Consider the following 19,304-nt stretch of genomic DNA (forward strand, 5'->3'; position numbering starts at 1 on the left):
GTAAGAAGTCTTTCTGTTTGTTTTAATGTGCTTGAATAACAGACTACATCACAAGTAACTTAATGTTGGGGTTATTAGCAAGTACAGAACATATGTGTACAAAGAGTCTGGAAAAAAACCTATTTGTAGTGTGCTGTTACTTATTGGCATATCTACTTTGAACTTTCTGCATATTTTTAGGCATGCTCTTTTTGCACTACTTTTCACTTCCCTTAATATTTCCAGACGCACACATTGTATTGGCAGTTAGAGTCTGTTCACATCAATGTTCAAGATTCAGCTGAGGCTTAGGTAAAAATCAAATCTTTCTGCCTCAAGAAAGTAAATAAATGAAGCATTCCACTTCTTTGTGCAGGTCCTTTCAAAAACAAAATTGTGGACACTACTGTTGCCCTTATGATGTGTATCTGACCCTGCTGTTGCCCTCAGTTATCCTTCACTTAGTAGCCTTAATTCTCATTTTAACTGAAAGAAAATCTAATGCTTTTGTCATTTGCTGAAACATAAACTTTTCAGGAACCATCAGATCTCGTAATGGTATTACCCCTTGTCCTGGATTGTCTCTGGTCTGCAGTGCATTGATTTCTTCATGTTGTCTTAATACTGTATGAAGCTACTGGAGGGGGTTTCATAAGATAAGTCTGACTGACTGACTTATTTCAACTAGTACATAGTCCAAGACTGTTCAAGTGTGAAACAACTGCTAAGAAAGCTGAGTAAATGGGTATATTAAGTCCTTTCAGCTAGCTACTCACTCCCAAAATTTTACATTTAGTTTGCATCAACGTTAAAAAAGGAAGATGTACTGACAGACTCTGAAATATCTTATTTGAGTAGTTTAGAGGTCAACTTGCAGTCTTTCAAATGTCCTATTACTTTCATCTTCTGTATACATATTTGAGGATGTTATTCATCTTATGTATACAAGTTAGCAAGTATTATCTGTGTTCCTGCCATTTGCTCTAGCACACCACATATTTCAGCTGATAGAATATGTACACAAACAGAACAAACCTGAGGATGTAATATTGAAGCAAATTTTGCACAGCGGATGAAACAATTACCCTCTTCAGAGGGTTTTTCTCCTTGGTTATATATCGAATAAATGAACTAATGAATAATAATTATTTGGCTGGCTTTTAGCATTCATTTAAGGATGTTGCAAAATGCAACTGGAGAGAGCAGTAATGCAATCTGAAATTCATGTTTTATCTGCTCTCTAGACTGTATAAAATCAAAATGTATAAATGGTATGAATATATGTCTGTGGGTGTGTGCATTGTTTTATTGTTTTTTACATGTGTGGATTTTTGTTTGTTGTTTGTTTGTTTTAATACTGTCAGAGTGTAGTACTGTGTATATTCCAAATGTAAATAAACTGTATCAGTTGTTTACAGTAGATGTAGGAGGACTTCCCCTAAAATAACGGTAATGAACTTCAGCATCTATCGGAAAGTTCCTGTGAGTAATTTCCCTGCACTGTATATTGGTTCAAGATTATCTTGGGTAAGCCTTGAAGCTAAGAAGGCTGTAGGCTATGAATGAAAGGACTTACCAAAAGATGTTTGCAGAATGCAAATTTAAATTTAATCCTTCTAACTTGTAAGCATGTGTAGTGATAACATGTTGGTACTCAAGTCTTCATTCTCACTTAGCACTTGGAAAGTAAAGCACTGACACACACATCAGCAAACGTGATTCATTTCCTGAGGAAGGAAGTTAGGGCTATCCACACACCCTCAGCACCTGTTGCAGACTACACGTGGGAACACTTACTCTCAACAATGTTTCAGAAATGATAAAAGGATCTTCCTCATGCAAAATGTATAATAATCTCCACTGCCTTGACTAAGCAGTGTAAGGCATCATTCTGTAGCCTTGCACATCTGGACAAGCAGTTGTGATACAATGTGCTTTGAGTGAAACTGCTGCATTTTCATCTCTAAAAATTCAGCTCATCAGCCAATTGCAATGCTAAAGCTGCTCTGAGTCATGTTCCTGCACCTGAATCTGTCTGGCTTTTGTGCAGGAATGATCAGCGGCAATGCCCCACGACCTGCTATGACATCTGGAGACTGGGGAAGCCAGGCTTCTGCTGTGAGGGTAACCTGTGCACCCACAGCTAGTGCCATGAACAGGCCAGTGCAAGCAGGCATGATCCGCAACCCCACAGCCAGCATCCCCTTGAGACCCAGCAACCAGCCTGGCCCAAGGCAGATGCTTCCATCTCAGGTCATGAATATGGGTAAGTCTGCATGTATGCGGAGTTTGTGGAGTTGGGACTTTTTGCATGCACTGCATTGTCAAAGATAAGGCAGAGAGAAAAAAAAAAAGTCTCACTTCAATTATAGATTTGATGAGAACTCTATTCCACAGTGAAAGCTTCCTGTGGGACTAGGAAGGAAGGTGTGTAAAATGTTAATTTTAATGCATGTGTTGTTAGGAACAGTTCCTGATACACTTGAACTCCATAGTGGTATGGATTTCCTAAGAAAGAGGATATGAATTTGTTCTTGCTCATTAAAGACTGTGGATTTTTTAAAGAGGAAATGTTGTGAATATTGTCATTGTACTTGACCAGTTCCAAAGCAAGTACATTCCTGTTATGATACTGACTTTATCTACTGCCTTTTTTTAATGCTTTTCTTACTATTTTTTTTGCATCTGTGATGTCATGTTTGCTGTTTTATGGTTTTGAATCCTTTCACAGTTCTTACATTACTTGTTCTAATTTTAAAAGTGATATTTAACCCCCCAAAAATCACAATGCTTTTAAGTGTAACGTTACTCAACTCTTAATGTTTTTGGTGTTTTTATTGTAACATAGATAATTCAATGGAAAGGATTAACATGAAAGAAGAAAAATTTATGTCATTATTTTTCCTTGGTTAGGGCCATCTGAATTGGAGATGAACATAGGAGGACCTCAGTACAGCCAACAACAGGCCCCTCCAAATCAGACCGCACCATGGCCAGACAGCATCTTGCCTATTGACCAGGCAACTTTTGGTGGTCAGAACAGGTAAGTCTTAGCGATGCATCAAAACATGGAGAGAGATTACAGGCCTGTATATATGCCTCATGGAAGTAAAGTCCTATGTAAAATACTCACCATATGCATATCAATTTAACACGTGTAGTATTCTGTGCTCATGAAATGTATATGTGTTCTGGTAACACTTAAAAATGCTCTCCTTGCCATTTAATGTGTTGGAGGAATTGAAAGTTCTGTGTAACAGTGAATGCTGCCAGTGCTGCAGATAGTTTCATCAATTTCACTTCTCATACATGAATATGGGCATGATTCTGTCTGGTTTGGGTGGTGTTCTTGTTAACAGTGCATAGTGCTGTTAAGTACATAGAAAGTATTTAAAACTCAGTGTGGAAAAATGCCAGAGCCTTTGTATTTACAACATAGCTGTCTTTTCCTGCCTTGGGGTAGTGTTTTTAGTAGTGCAGGACTTCATCAACGCCTCTCTTATTTGGGTTTTTTTAATTGACCTAAATTCTGTAAAAGGTGAGGGAAGAAAAATGAAGTGAAATGGAGGCTGCCTCTTGCATGAGGTTAGTTCTTTCTCAGGTAACCAGAACCACCACTGTTTAATCACACTTTATTTTAGCCTACATGTAAAATGCTAACTTTGTTTATTATTATGCCTTTTAAATAATGTCACACCTATGAGAAGCAGTGCATGCTTGTCTAAAAAGACACGTATGTCTTCAAAAAGTTTGCAGCTTAAATTAGAGAGATACATACTGTATATGTAATACAAAATGGACAGACAAATAAAGAGGAAATGTTGAGATGTTTTGAATTTATGAGTTGGGATATCTTTTCCAGTAGCAGATAGGAGTGCTGAAAAGGAAATGAGGAGGAAGCAGCTGGAAAAAGTTTGTTTGAAGGAAGTTTAATTTTCTGACTACGTTATCTTAATTTTCTTTCCAAAAGGATGTTCTAAAATATTATACATAAATTTAACTGTGTGGCATATTCTCTGTTACTTTTCTAATTTTTTCCAGTTTTTCAAAATGTTTAATGCTAATTTGCTCTCTGGTAGGGTGTCCATATGCCGAAAGCACTGTAGACATACCTTACTCACTTTTATACTGATACCCTAAGATAAAATACAGGACCACATATTGTGATCAGCAAGTGTAGCGGTTTTACCGTGCTGGGTTGCCGAGCTCCACCACAACTGCTCTCTCACTCCTCCTCCTCAAAGGGAAAGGGGGAGAAAATAAAATGTAAAAGGCTCAAGGGTTGTGATAAGGACACGGAGATCACTCAACAGTTACTGTGACGGGCAAAACAGACTCAGCATAGGAAGATTAATAAAATTTATGACCTATTACTAACAACAAGCTAGAACAGTGATAAGCAAACAACAACAACAAAAAACTACAAACACTTTCCCCCATCCACGCTCTTCCACCTCCTCCTCCCAAGCATTGATTGTATGTGGGCTGCCCACAGGCAGCAGCTCCTCAAGAACTGCTCCCACACGGCTCCGTACCACGGGGTCCATCCCCCAGGAGCAAACTGCTCCAGCACGGGTCCCCCACGGGCGGCAGCTCCCCCCAGACCCCCTGCTCCTGCGTGGGCTCCTCTCCACGGGCTGCAGCTCCGGCCCGGGGCCTGCTCCTGCGGGGGCTCTCCATGGGCCGCAGCCTCCTCCAGGCCACATCCACCTGCTCCACCGGGGGCTCCTCCACGGGCTGCAGCGTGGAGATCTGCTCCGTGTGGGACCCATGGGCTGCAGGGGGACAGCCTGCTCCACCAGGGGCCTCTCCACAGGCCGCAGGGGAACTGCTGCTGCGTGCCTGGAGCACCTCCTGTCCTCCTTCTGCACTGACCTTGGGGTCTGCAGGGCTGCTTCTCACTCCTCTCTCCCAGCTGCTGTTGCACAGCGGTTTTTTCCCCCTCTTCCTTCAATCTGCTCTCCCAGAGGCCCAACCAGCATTGCTCCCTGGCTCGGCTCTGGCCAGCAGCAGGTCCCTTTTGGAGCCGGCTGGAGCTGGCTCTGATCTGACATGGGGCAGCTGCTGGGCTCTGCTCATAGACACCACCCCTGTAGTCCACCTGCTACCAAAACCTTGCCACGTAAACCCAATACAACAAGCCAGGCAGGTAATTCTCCAGTTTTGTTACTTCTGCATTTCTCATAATTTCCTTATAGTTAGAGGTGGTGGAAAGAAAAAAAATCCCATTGCACTGCATCTGATAGCCCCCAAGTAGAGGTGATGAATTGTTTGGTGCTTCTTTTTGGATTAATGCCTGGTATCTAATTGTTTCCGTGAGTATTATGTAATGTAACTTGTTACAAAGTCAAAATGTGAGTTAAAATAATTTGTTTAGACAAAAATTAAACATTATCATTCCGGTATATAAAAGAAATTGAAAAGAAAGAAGAAAAAGTAATTGTCATTGGTTAATGTACAGAACCTGACAAATGCTTTAAACACTTTCTTATTATATTTATTCATGCCCATTTACAATTTTGGGAAGTTGTTGTTGTTTTTCTGTTTGTTTGTCATTTTGTTTTGCTTTGTTTTGCTAGCCCCATTAATTGTCTGTGTTTCCAGATCATATTTGTAAGTCATCTTTAAAGTTTCTAAGCAATTTGACTGAAGAATTGTTTTTGCTCTTCCACTTTGCTGATTTATAATACTGTCCGTGAGAGTTGTAGAAACTTTTCTATATATGAGACAGATTAACAATTTTGCAGTGTCTTAAAGGTACATCATATATATACATACTTATATTTTACTGTCTGGGATCTAGTTAAAATTAATATAATCTTATTAGTTTTCTTGTTTACTGTCTTTTGGGGCTTTTTAGGTGTATAGCCTAATGATGCATCTCCTCCCTTCTGCTGAGCTTTGGCATAGAGATTTTACTTCCATGGCAACCATATATCTCATTATGGAGGCTAACTACATAAACATGTTTTTTTGTTTTTCCAAACAGGCATATAAAAAGGGTTCACATATAGAGCTGTTTCCTCCTTCCATGTGTGACAGCTTTTGTTTTCCCTGAGTAATTATCTGGAAAGGAATTCTACCATGATGCGCACATAGTAGCTGCCCTTGCTTGCAGAATGCTTTGCTCTATATTTTCTCTTGTAGTCTTGTAGTATTGTATGTGAAGTAGGGCTTGTGTGTGAACTGTGCAAAACAAAAACATGTCCTTTGTCTGCTGATAAGGTTTCACATCAGATTTAGTTTATTTCTTGGTAAGTTTTGTCCTTTGGGTTTGGAATAAACCTTTATTCTGCCTTTGAAAGTGAGTGTGCTTTGCGTACGAATTCAGGGGTGAGGTACGCAGCATTATTAGGGCAGCACACTCAGCCTGGCAGTATCCAAATTCTTGCTGATGCTTTTCTGAGGCATATAACCAAGTACATAAACTGGTACCCAAGTGTACAATTCCGTCAGATGTGCTGAGTTGATAAAGTGTTTTGCTGCAAACCAAAAGGGGAATGTCCTTCTCTTCCTGCTCTTTCATGCTTCTGGATAGCTCTTCCAGATGTTCGGCCTGTGAGAGCTCAGGCAGTCCTTGGACCCCGATATGACCCTTTAAGTTTGCTTAGCTTACTAGACAACCAGTTAAGAGTATCTATGAAAATGAATGCTTTCTCTACTCGTGACAGTATACTTAATCTAACATTTACAATTCAAAGGTACAGTTAGCTTTAAAAAAAAAAAAAAAAAGTTTAATCTTCTGTGTTCAATGAATATATTCTATACTGACTTCCATGCTGATATGCTCCTCTCTGTAATATGAAATCAGTACTCAGACATGTCTTCAGTATATTTGCTTGCTTGTCAGATACACAGTGCTTGAAGGGTCTTGGCAGGCATTAATCATGCTATTTAACTATTTCTTTGGGAAGCATAACTTTCATCCAGAAAAGGTTTCTAAACAAAATTGACAGCTATTAAAGTAATTTCTGTCTCCACTTGTTAGTTCAATTTGACTACTAATCCTCTGATATTATTTCTTGCTTTCCAACAGCTGTTTACCATCGCTGTATTCATGTTTTCACAGGCAACCATTTGGCAGCTCACCAGATGATCTCTTGTGTAATCATCCTTCATCAGAGTCACCAACTGATGAGGGTGCTCTCCTGGATCAGCTTTATATGGCACTAAGGAATTTTGATGGTTTAGAAGAAATCGACAGAGCTCTGGGAATACCAGAACTGGTTAGCCAGGTATAGTGGACATTACATTGCATATATTAGGTATTGTGGTTAAAGGACATGTTGTCTAAGTGGAGGTTTAATGTGTGTTGAAGAAGAGAATTACAATACACTTCTTACAAGCTAAGATGGAGTTATGTATTTTAGTGGGAGTCATTCTAACAGCTTGATGTCACCTGAAAATCTTGCTTCGGCCCCAGCTTTATACTTCCTTCCCTGCCACCCTCGCCTAGCTCTGCTTCTTCTGACCTTTGCTGAGCCAGTTTGCTTTATACAACTAAACTGACCAAAACTGAAAAATGAACAGGCTTCTCCTTATCTGGTGATCAGAGGAACAACTTTGTGTGGGAGAAAGGTAAGATCTTGGCCAGAAATAGGGCATAGGAAAGAATTAAAAAAAGAATATGTAGACCTAGGAACAGAGGAGCAAGATTTTGTACAAGACCTTTGTATTATGGTGGCAGCAAGCTTTCGGATAAGTAAAACTGTAATTTCACCCACAGTTGTTTTTCTTTGTTGACTAATGTGAGATAAAGAATGAGTTTCATTCCAAGTACTTAATACTATATTTTTATTTTTTATTTTTTTAAATAGAAACATTTTTTCTATATTTAGCAGCATTAATTTGTTTGATTTTTTTTTCTACCACCATTCTTTTTTATCAGCTTTCCTTTGGTTCTGGTCCATTTCAGTCCTTTATGGTGCAAAAATGTATTTAAAAAAATAGAAAAGGTTTTGGAGAAAAGCTAGTGCTTGATGTTTCTGACATCAGAATTGTATTTCCAAAACAGCCATATGCACCTATATGATGATTTAATATTCTCAGACAAGCCTAGAATACTCATTTCATTTCCTGGCACTCATCAGCATCCTAGGGATAACTTCTGAACTAGCTCTGCATTTTAGATACCACTTTTATCTCTTCACATCCATGCACCATCTGTAACTATGAAATAGGACCAATGAAATACTGGACATGTGAAAACTATCCCCAAGACTATTTGGTACAACACAAAGCTCAGTGAAGTGTTATGATGGAGATATAATTTATTGGTGAACTTCAATTTTGCAGTGTGAAACTTCCGTGCACTATTATATAGCTTTTGGAATACCATCCCCCAATGAATAATGTTTTATTTCAAACCTAGTGTTAAATATATTTCTACTTAATTAATATCTCAGTGGGAACATTTAAAGAGTTTTGCAGATAAGAGAACTGTCACATTTTAGAACGTTCTAAAAATACCCATCAAACATTTTACAGGAGCTTAAATTCCTTCTTTCATGAGGGCACTGAAATTTAGATTAAATTGATTTCCAAGGTCAGTGTGGAATAAGCTATAAAGTTATTCTGGCTAGAGCAAATATTAGGAGGCATCTAGAATAGAGTTTAGAATTGTGTTAGCTTTTTTATGCTAACAGTAATCAGTTTGTGCAAAAGTGCCCTGAAAGAATTAGGCACTTTATTCACATTAGCTTCTGTAATGGTTTTAGGCATCTTTATTTCAAGTCATTATGTTGTTTAAAGAAATTGATAAAAATTTACTTTCATATCCTGATTCAGTTGTAATGTCTTTGAATTTGTCTCTGATTCAATGGCAAAATATCCTGGCAAAACTTTATTTATAGATTTTATTACAGAATTTGTCATTTTGGGTTTGTATTCGTTAACAATGATAAAAAGGCTATGTTAAGAACACTACAAAGAATGTGGGTCTTTGAGGGAAGGGAAGGGAAGGGAAGGGAAGGGAAGGGAAGGGAAGGGAAGGGAAGGGAAGGGAAGGGAAGGGAAGGGAAGGGAAGGGAAGGGAAGGGAAGGGAAGGGAAGGGAAGGGAAGGGAAGGGAAGGGAAGGGAAGGGAAGGGGAATTTGTCTTCATGAATGTTTTATTACTCCAAAATACAATTCTACTTTTTTTTTTTTTAAGAATAAAGAAATGTAATAATATAAAGAAAAAATAATAGAGAAAATTTACATCATGTTCTATGTAAAAATGTTCATATTCTGAAATGATGTTTTTGCAGGGTGGCAGTAGTCTCATATAATCCTATGAAAAATCACGTCCCAACAACCACTTGTGTTCTTCCTGTATTTCTGCAGAGCCAGGCTGTCGATCCAGAGACTTTCCCTGGCCAGGAGTCGAGCATCCTGATGGAGCAGAAGGCTCCGGTTTTCTCCCAGCAGTACGCAGCTCAGGCTCAGATGGCACAGGGCAGCTACGCACCCATGCAGGACCCCAGCTTCCACCCCATGGGGCAGCGTCCCAGCTATGCTGCCCTGCGCATGCAGCCCCGTCCCGGCCTCCGTCCTGCCAGCATCGTCCAGAGCCAGCCCAACCAGCTGCGGCTCCAGCTGCAACACAGGCTCCAGGCACAGCAGGTACATCGCCACCCCAGCACGGCTAAATGTGGGTGAGGGCACCTTGCTTGGGTCACACATGTTGACCATCAGCTTGGTCGGGATAGTTCAAGTGTGTACTCCTTCATTAGAGTCTAATTCCACTTTTAAACTAAAAACACTAGCCATAATGAGGTTTGATGAGGTTTGACCTTTCACTTTATCTTTTTTGATCTTTTTTGCTGCTTTCCTTTACTCTGTCTATAATATTGCACAAGGTTGTGCCCAGTATTTAAGCCTGTCTGACACTTTTGTTGAGCCTTTTGTTGCATAGGTCTTTTTCTGTTTGTTATATCTTGACTCCTCCAGTAAACTACATTCATTATCTATTGCATCCTACATTGGTAAGATATTACATACATTCTCTCTTTTTATCACTCTTTGTTTTTTTTTTTTTTGCCTTGATCTACTTTTGAGGATCATTTTTCTTGTTTCGTTTTTAAATATATAGGTTTGCAGTGTTACAAAAAGATACTAATGCTTTTAGTGGAGGAAGATCTAGGTGTTCCTGCTCCAGCAGGAGGATTGGACTAGATGATCTTTCAAGGTCCCTTCCAATCCCTAACATTCTGTGATTCTGTGAAGAAAAATCATCAGTGCTGGTCAATTTTGAAGTACCACCTCCTAAGAGCACATGAACAAGCAATTCCAAAATGTCATAAGTCAAGCAGGTGGGGCAGAAGGTCAGCTTGGCTGAGCAGGGATCTTCTTCTAGAGCTTAAGTGGAAAAAAAAGGAAAGTGTACAGCCGCTGGAAGTGAGGTTAGGAGACATGGGAGGACTACAGGAATGCTGCTCGCCTCTGTAAGGAGAAACTTTGTGTGGCCAAAGCTCAGTCAGTCCCAGTTAACTGGAAGCTGGCAAATGTTCTAATTTTCTGGAAGAACAAGAAAGAAGACTGATAATTGTAGGTCTGACAGTCACACTTCAGTCTCACTTCAGTGCCTGGTAAACTTATGGAGAAAAATATTCTGGGAGTTATTGAAAAACACCTGAAGGACAATGCGGTCACTGTTCTTAGCCAACACAGGTTCACGAGGGGAAGTTCTGCTTAATAAACTTAATTTTCATTTAAGACAAGGTCACCCAACTAGTTGACCAAAGGAAGACAGTTGATGTAATCTTTTTGGATTTCAGTAAAGCTTTCAATACTGTTTCTCACGGTATCCTTCTGGACAAAATGTCCAGCATATAGCTAGATGAAAACAATACAGTGGGTGAACAATTGGCCGATGGGTCAGGCTCAAAGGCTTACCATAAGTGGGGTTACATCAGGCTGGTGAAAAAGAGAGCTTCCAAATGAAGGCTACAAAAATGGTGAAGGCTTTAGAGGGCAAGATGTGTGAGGAGCAGCTGAGGTCCCTTGGTTTGCTCAGCCCCGAGCAGAGCAGGCCGAGGGGAGGCCTCATGGCGGCCTGCAGCTCCCTCACGAGGGGAGCGGAGGGGCAGGCGCTGAGCTCTGCTCTCTGGGGACAGCGACAGGACCCGAGGGAACGGCATGGAGCTGGGACAGGGGAGGGTCAGGCTGGGGGTTAGGGAAAGGTTCTGCACCCAGAGGGTGGTCGGGCACTGGGACAGGCTCCCCAGGGGAAGTGGTCACAGCACCGAGCCTGCCGGAGTTGAAGAAGCATTTGGACAATGCTTGCAGACACATGGTCTGTTTTTTGGGTGGTCCTGTGCAGAGCCAGGAGTTGGACTTTGATGATCCTTGTGGGTCCCTTCCAACTCAGGATATTCTAGGATTCCATGATTTCTGCCTTAAACATAAGGATAAGGTCTAATTCAGAGTAAACCTCAACAGTCCAGTCCCAAACTGAAAAAGGGTAAGAATCATAAAGATGGTATTTGGAAAATGGCTTAGTGTTTGTGTAGTTGTTTGTATATCATTTATTGCCTCCTTCTGAAGTAGGATTATGTGAATGACAACAGGACCAGAAGGAAAACTAGTACCTCCTTGTATCTGTACAGCTAGGTCCTCAAACCTACTGATTGGGAAGATGTTTATGCTAAGAACTCTCCTTTTTTTTTTTTTTAATCTCTTTAGAATCGGCAGCCACTGATAAATCAGATCAGTAGTGTCTCCAACATGAATCTGTCATTGAGACCTGGAGTGCCCACACAGGTGAGGAAAACAGTACTTAAAAAAAAAAAAAAAAACTTTATTTTCCTGTTTCTCCCTCAAATTAGTCTAAACTACAGTAGTAATGTGATATTGTTAATACATACAACAAATGTTAAAGCTTGAATACTAATAATGCAGTCTAAATGATAAGTATTTTGCTGTTTTATTTCTGAGAGTCTCATATTTACATAAGGTGGGTAGTTATTTACTAGAAATAGATATAACTGCATTTTTAACCAGGCTTCTTATTTACTAAAGATGCATTTTTTAAAATGAGCTACTCTATTTGCAATTAAAAATTGCTACAACATTAAATGCTGTTATTATTTCTGTTAGTGACACTTTCACTGTTGGAAATTTTTCCCAGCAGAATTATTAACAGGATTCTTTTCCCCCATTTAATATTATTGTTAGATGTGTGGTGGGGAAGAAAAAAAAAAAAGCTGAGATCTTCCCGATTGCTTCAGTGGTGATGCCTCTGCAGGTCAGGTTGCCTTTGCAGGATTTATTGATAGGTGGCGGTGGTTCTCCCTCCAGGGCCCCATCAATGCGCAGATGCTGGCACAGAGGCAGCGGGAGATCCTGAGCCAGCACTTGCGGCAGCGGCAGATGCAGCAGCAGCAGCAGCAGCAGGTGCAGCAGCGGACACTGATGATGCGAGGGCAGGGCTTGAGCATGACCCCGAGCATGGTGGCCGCCGGTGGCATACCAGCAACCATGAGCAATCCGCGGATCCCACAGGCAAACGCACAGCAGTTTCCGTTTCCTCCAAACTACGGTACTGGTTCTACCTTCCCTGGTTATTTTGGCAGTCCTTTCCGTCCTTTCTCCCCCAGGCTCCAATCGCACAGCCCTTTGTCTGGCTCCCAAGGAAAGATGGGAAGCGTGGAGGTTTAGGCCTCTTGGGAGTCCTTGAATGCGACAAGTTACTTTCCACTTCCCTAGCTCAAGTACCACGAATTCTCTGAGGACTGCTTCTTTCTTCAGCAATAGCAGAAATGTTCAACACGTGTGTTTGTTTATATGCATAGCTATGTGCACACATGTACACATATACATACGTGTACTAGCTTGATAGACCCTGAATTTTGACTAAACAAATCAGTATATAAGTAAAAGTGCAAATGAAGAAAAAAATGTGAACTGATATTGGCAAACCACATAAAGTGATCAGAAGACAAGCTGATCCTTTTAAATCATTCTTATGTTGGTAGGGATTTTTTTTGCATTTTAGTAATAAAATATTGCTTAAATATATTCTTCCCAATTCTTGCCAGTCCTTTGGTGTACATTTTAACATAAAATTAACAAATAATTATTGAGCTTAAATAATAAAAATTCGTTTCTGATAAGAAACTTTCTTCACCATCCTTAAACCTGTTTGTAATATGATAGCTAATACTATTTTGTTTGTATGCTTTACAAAACCGCATACTGCTTTGTAAGTTAGACCTCCACACAGTTATTTTTAAAGACCTTCTTGATTTTATTTCTAAGAATTATAAAAGTTATGTTACATTATATTGAATAACATGAAATGTTGATAAATATGAATAATATGAAATTCTGCTGATAAAACCAAAGCAAATTATTTCCACTCAATTCTAAATTTGCTATCTATTCTGGTCTGGTATCCTTTACACCATATTCTAAGTTGTAACAGCACCTTCTCTCCACATATTTGTAATTGCTTTATGAAAACAAAGGGACATTAAATTATTCTCCTTTTATGACATAGACTGAAATACAGAAAAGTTAAGTCATGCAGACAGCAAATATAGGAATTGATTTCATACAAACTGATTCATACCACCAGCATTAAGAGTGGATTGTTGCTGTGGAGTATGCTATTGTTGATACCAAAATTACTTGGTTTAAAACAAAATTTCTTCATGTAGTTGGTATTTTACAGCTTAAATTGTTTTCTGTATATCTAGATTTTTTTTTATGTTACAAAATGATTAAATCCTTGCACAAAATGGCATTGTCTGTTTTTGCATGGACATGGAAATCAAGATACTAAGGCTCTAGGAAGTTTAGAAAAACTTGAATATTATAGCCTGAGTGTTAAAAGGTGGTGACTTCTTTTGCAAAAATGGATTTATAGACAGAAGCAAACTGTTTGTTTGTTTGTTGCTTTGAATGCAGTTTCTGTTAAATATATATGTATATATTTATATATCACTTAAGTGTTTTTCTTTGTGATCTTTAGTGAGAAGAGACTGCTCGTATAGTTACGACACACAAGTAGCCAACATACTTAAGTTAAAAAAATGTTAAAGTTATATGTGTAGTATTTAGTTTATGATGTCTTGCTTTTAATCTAGGTCCTATATTAAGACACAAGGTTATATAGGTTCCAGGTGATATAAGCAGAACTGTACAGAAATGTCTGCACATTTGAGCTATTGTTTGTTTGTTTATCTTTTAGCTTTGAATGTACAGAGGCTAAATTTCTCTTTTTGTTCTTTAGGTATTAGTCAGCAGCCTGATCCAGGCTTCACAGGGGCCACCACTCCTCAGAGTCCACTGATGTCCCCAAGACTAGCTCATACTCAAAGCCCCATGATTCAGCAGTCTCAGGCAAATCCTGCCTATCAGTCCTCTACGGAGATGAATGGGTGGGCACAAGGGAATATGGGTGGAAACAGGTAAATCCAGAACAAAACAAAAATGAGCACACAGACTAGTGGGTCTATGTGCTCATATGGTCTCCATTTATTTATGGGGTTGTTTATATGTATTTCTTTGCTGTTAACTGTCTATCCTAAGAGAGATTTCTTTTCAATTTGGCTTGACGAATTGATTTAAATACAGTCTTCATACAAGGCCAAGTGAGTGCATAGCTAAAAGACGTGCATCCACACAATGCATTGCTTTGTCTGTGATAACTGATGAAACACTGTATGTCCTTAGAAGCAGCTGTATTGCACAGTGAGCTCCAGCTCGTAACGTTTGTGTGGATGCATTTCTTCTGCATATGATTTAAATGTTATGCTCCCACACTGCTTTCCACATGGCTGGATCAGCTGAGCTGTAGCCTGTGCATTCTGTACTGCTCTGGAATTACGGTGACTGCATAACACCTCCTGCCTCAAATGCTGGAGCACAACCAGGTTCGATCCATTAGTGCTTGCACATATATGGGGGGGCAGCATATAACTATCATTCTCTGAGAGCATTGTAGAATGCCTCATGCATGCAGTCACCTTTTCAGTTGAAGCCTATGCCCCAGTCAGTGTATCTCTAATAATCAGTCTGTCAACATTGAACGGGTTGGATGTTGAACACAGTCTGTAGGCAGCAATGAGCTTACAGATGGCAGTGATCTACGCTTTTCAGTGCAAGACAGGTAGATCTGTCAGGTTGGTGTGTAACCAAGCTGTATCAGTTGAGACTGGAGTGCCCACAGGTCTCTAGCACAGTGTTTTTGTTGTCCTGATGCTCTCAGGTTGCATTTATTATCCCAGCCCAACTACAAATCATCTTCCTGCTTGTCGACATGGTTATAGTAAACCCAGAAAAACAGTATTTCTGTGATGAGGCTGATCCAAGTAAAGTTCCTCTTAAAGCAACCAATTTCTCCCTCATACTAGTCCTTGTCCATGCCTCTTATTCACTGTCTTAGTGAAGCATCTGCAGGAGGCATAGCTACCGCTGCCAGAGCTTCTACTGAAACCACAGCAAGGGCAGCTTGGTAGACTAATGGTTGGTTTGCTAAACTGCAGCTCTACAGTGGAGAACATGTCAAATGTGTTTACACAAGCCACTGAGTATTCACAATGATCTGTAGTGTACTGTTTCAGCCATCCAGATAACAACTTAAAAATGGGGTTAGGTGGCCTGGAAAGAGATGGAATGGAAGCAAGAGGATTGTGAGATTTTCAGAGTTTGGTCCTGAGCCCGGAATGCAGTTGCATTCCTCTGTAAAGAAAGTCTCACAATGGGCAGTGCACAGCAATAACATAATGGAGTACCCAAGTGCATGGCTGAGAGTTAACCTTGAAAAGATTTCCTCATCTGGGGGAGCAGCGCTTCACAGAAGAGTAAAAGTCAGCTACAGATTTAGAGACGGCTGCTGTGTACCCTCTGACATGCAACAGTCCTTCCGCAGTATTTCAGTCTCTAATGCAAATCCTCTAAACAGACACATCTTCAGTAATAATTCCTTCATTGACTGTTGAGGTATGTTTAAAAAGTGGAAAAGACTGATGTGTAAATAATGGAGTGTGTTTTAGGAAATATAAAAACCCCGTCATATGACTTTTAATATAACTGGAAGGAAGATGCTATCCAGAAAATACTTGCCTTTGAATAAAATCTGGGATGAGATTTTCCAGTTACCTTTTCTTACGCTGTTCTGAAATGGCCTTAAAGGAACATAGAGGGCAATTGTCTTAGACTTTATGTTGTTTCTTACAGTGTCACATTTTCAAAACCTGATGCTAAGATTTAGTAAATAAATTTCTGCACAGCTGCATGTCTATATTTGTGAGCCCGCTTGCCATAATTGTAAGTGCAAATCTGGTATTCAGATGTACAAATGGCCTCTTTTGCAAAAAGAAAGCTTATTAGATCAGATCCACTACCAACCTAACAGTCCTGTGCTTTGATAATGATGAGGGGAAAAAAGGTGTTTTCTTTTCCCTCCAAAAATTACTTTCCCAAACATATTTAAAATATAAATGAAGACATATTTAGGCGGCTAATTGGCTGTTATTGCACACGCATAACAGATTTGTACTCTGCCATAGTTTCACACGCAAAGGCATGCATTTTTGTGCACAGACATGGGACCTGAAATTTTGAAAATCTATTCCTTAGACACTGATGTAGCTGAAAACTAGTCTTTCTTTTGAAGTTGGCATAAACAACAATATGTACAAGTTCTAGCTTAAAATATATTAAAAAGAGAGTAGTTTCCTAGTGGCTTCAGCATTCTGAGTCTGACACATTGCTTTTTCCATTCCTTGCTATAGCATGTTTTCACAACAGTCCCCACCACATTTTGGGCAGCAAGCAAGCACCAGCATGTACAATAATAACATGAACATCAGTGTATCCATGGCAACCAACACAAGTGGTATGAACAACATGAACCAGATGACAGGGCAGATCAGCATGACCTCAGCGACCTCTGTGCCTACATCAGGGTTGTCCTCCATGGGTCCTGAGCAGGTGAGAATTTAAGGACTTGAGATGACAGCTAGAGGATTTTCTTTGACTTTCAGTAGTTTTTCAGGTCCGCCGTGTTGGGCTGTAACTGCTGTAAGCCATTATGTTTCTTCTATTAGTTTTCTTAAGAAATGTTTGTGTTTAAAAGGCTTTGTTTTTAGCTCTGCACTCAGATAACCAGTGATTAATTAGGTAGAGAACACCATTTGCAACTACACTTCCCATTTTGACCTAGCACCACTGTAGCTAGCAGGTGTAGTTGCTCCTGGACTTCGGTGGAAAATGCATGCCGATCTAGCTCCTGTTCTCAGTAGGTAAGTTTCCACAACACAGCTGTTGGTCACCAGTGTCTGTGGCAGTGTTCTCAGCAGCGGAGGCTAGGACTGAATGGCAGGCAGCCGTTTCCTAGAGGTGAGAGTGAAATATGCTGGCATGGGCAGTGTGGAAAATGCTTCTACTGCCACTGTCCTTGTAGTATCAGGTCCCAGGCAGTCAACTTCAAGAACTCTCAAGCTGGCACCTTTGCAAGCCCCAGGTCCACAGTTTTCATAAAGTAGGGCATATAAAATAGATTGCTAAATCAATAAGTAAGTAACCTGTTCTTTTCTGCTGAGAAGAGGTTTACACACTTGTTTGCATTTGAGACTGCTAATTAGAGAGCATCTGATAAAGGAAAATAACATTTCCATTTATTGACTCATCATTAAAATCACTCAGTGCATTAAAATATCTAACAAACAGGTTCTCTTAATTAACGGGTTTGTATGTTTGTTTGAGAGCTGAACTTCGGTACATTTAACGCACAGACTTCAAATTATGGACCTTTCTAAGAAATATTGGCAGGAAAGAGCTGCTTGTGTCTTCAGGCGGTTTCTACTGCTATGGTTGACAGTATTGCAAATCTTTTTTTTTTTTTTTTTTTTGAGATTATAAAATTAGAGTTTAAAGACAGACATATGATTTACTTGTTAATAAATGTCTTTTTTCTAGCCTAAATTTGGTAGCAGGCTATTTACTTTTCCAATATAGTCCTTTAGTTTAAATATTTTTTTCTTTCCTCTTTTTCTGTATTTTAAATAGAGCCATTCTGTCAACATGATTTTTTGTTGCTGTTTTATGATAGAATCATAGAATGGCTCTGGTTGGAAGGGACCTTTAAGATCATCTAGTTCCAACCCCACTGCCGTGGGCAGGGATTTAGTTTTGTTTCATTTTGCTTTCTTTTGGGTTTCTTTGTTTTTTTGTTGTTGTTTTGTTTTCTGGTAAGTTAAACAAGCTGTTTCAGTCTTTTCTTGTAGTCTTTGCATTCCTTTTCCTTTTCTGCACCTGTTCCTGTTTGAATCACTGTTTCCTAAACACCAGTGCCATGTGCATAACACTAGTTCTTCCCCATTTCTTTTGGAATACGCTGACAGATATAGCCCCAGATCACATTTGTCTTTTACAGCTGCTGCGTACTGGTGACCTGAAGTAATTCTGATACTGCCAAATCTGTCACCTTCTCTGATATTTCCAGTTGCTAAGCTCCCAGCTACAGCAAACTTATTTAGTAGTAGTAGTAGTTTCCAAGTACATACTGTTAAACATGTTAATGTAGCAAAACAATAGTAAAAAAAAAAAAAGAGAGAGAGAGTAGGGATTGGAAGGTGACAGCCCAGTCTGATTTCTCAGCATGCACATGCTGCACAGTTTCCCCCAGGAACCTGAACTAAGACACATACATTATAGAAAGAGATCTGATTTTATCTCAGACTTCCATGCAGACTACTGTTTCCACTGGCACAGTTGTTGCACTGCTTTTCCTTCCTGTTAAACTAATAGATCTTGTTTCAAGATAGCATTTACCTAACTTCCAGTAAACCGAATAGGTTGAGTTTCTTTATTCATCTCAATATTTGTTTTTCAGCCCTTTGGTCCCTGTTGTGAATCTACTTTAAACTCCATTATTGTTCTAGAAGTATGCACAGAGTAACGGGGCACAGTGATTTCACAAAAGCTGTCTAGAGAGTTAAATTTTGCTTGTAATTTCTCTTTCAAGAGGATTTGCCTTGGCTCTGTTTGTGACACTGTCGCACTGGTGGGCTCATACTGAAACCCATAGGATGACACCCATATCCTTCTCAGTGCCACACAAATAAAACCTGCGTTCTTTGTACCCAAACATACTCCGCTCCTTTTGCATACATTCAGATGCATTTGTTAAATTGAGTCTATTTATCCAAGGTACAGTGGCTCATTCTGTAAGAGTAACCTGTTTTCCTCCTGATTTACCACCCCAGCACTGTGTCATCTGCAAACTGCTAGCAAATTTTTAATGTTTTTGTTTCATCTAGGTCAGATTTGGCCAGCTGGCAGCTGAGGGGCCATTTCTGGGCCACAAGACACTACTTTCTAGTCCTCAGGAATGTT

General features: G+C 39.8%; 1 protein-coding gene across 8 annotated transcripts in view; it reads left to right on the top strand.

The window, feature by feature from the left end:
• The window catches only part of NCOA2 (nuclear receptor coactivator 2), a 198,610-nt gene that overhangs the window by 168,134 nt on the left and 11,172 nt on the right, over positions 1–19,304 (top strand). For all 8 annotated transcript variants that reach the window (XM_083824146.1, XM_083824144.1, XM_083824148.1 and 5 more), the window contains 8 exons: positions 2,030–2,245; positions 2,893–3,022; positions 7,049–7,214; positions 9,303–9,581; positions 11,643–11,720; positions 12,258–12,498; positions 14,194–14,371; positions 16,700–16,898. In XM_083824146.1, coding sequence (XP_083680272.1) covers positions 2,030–2,245; positions 2,893–3,022; positions 7,049–7,214; positions 9,303–9,581; positions 11,643–11,720; positions 12,258–12,498; positions 14,194–14,371; positions 16,700–16,898 — 1,487 coding nt within the window. The remainder of the gene's footprint in view (positions 1–2,029; positions 2,246–2,892; positions 3,023–7,048; positions 7,215–9,302; positions 9,582–11,642; positions 11,721–12,257; positions 12,499–14,193; positions 14,372–16,699; positions 16,899–19,304) is intronic.

The sequence above is a fragment of the Anser anser genome, assembly GCF_964211835.1.
Source record: "Anser anser genome assembly, chromosome: 2".
NCBI lineage: Eukaryota > Metazoa > Chordata > Aves > Anseriformes > Anatidae > Anser > Anser anser.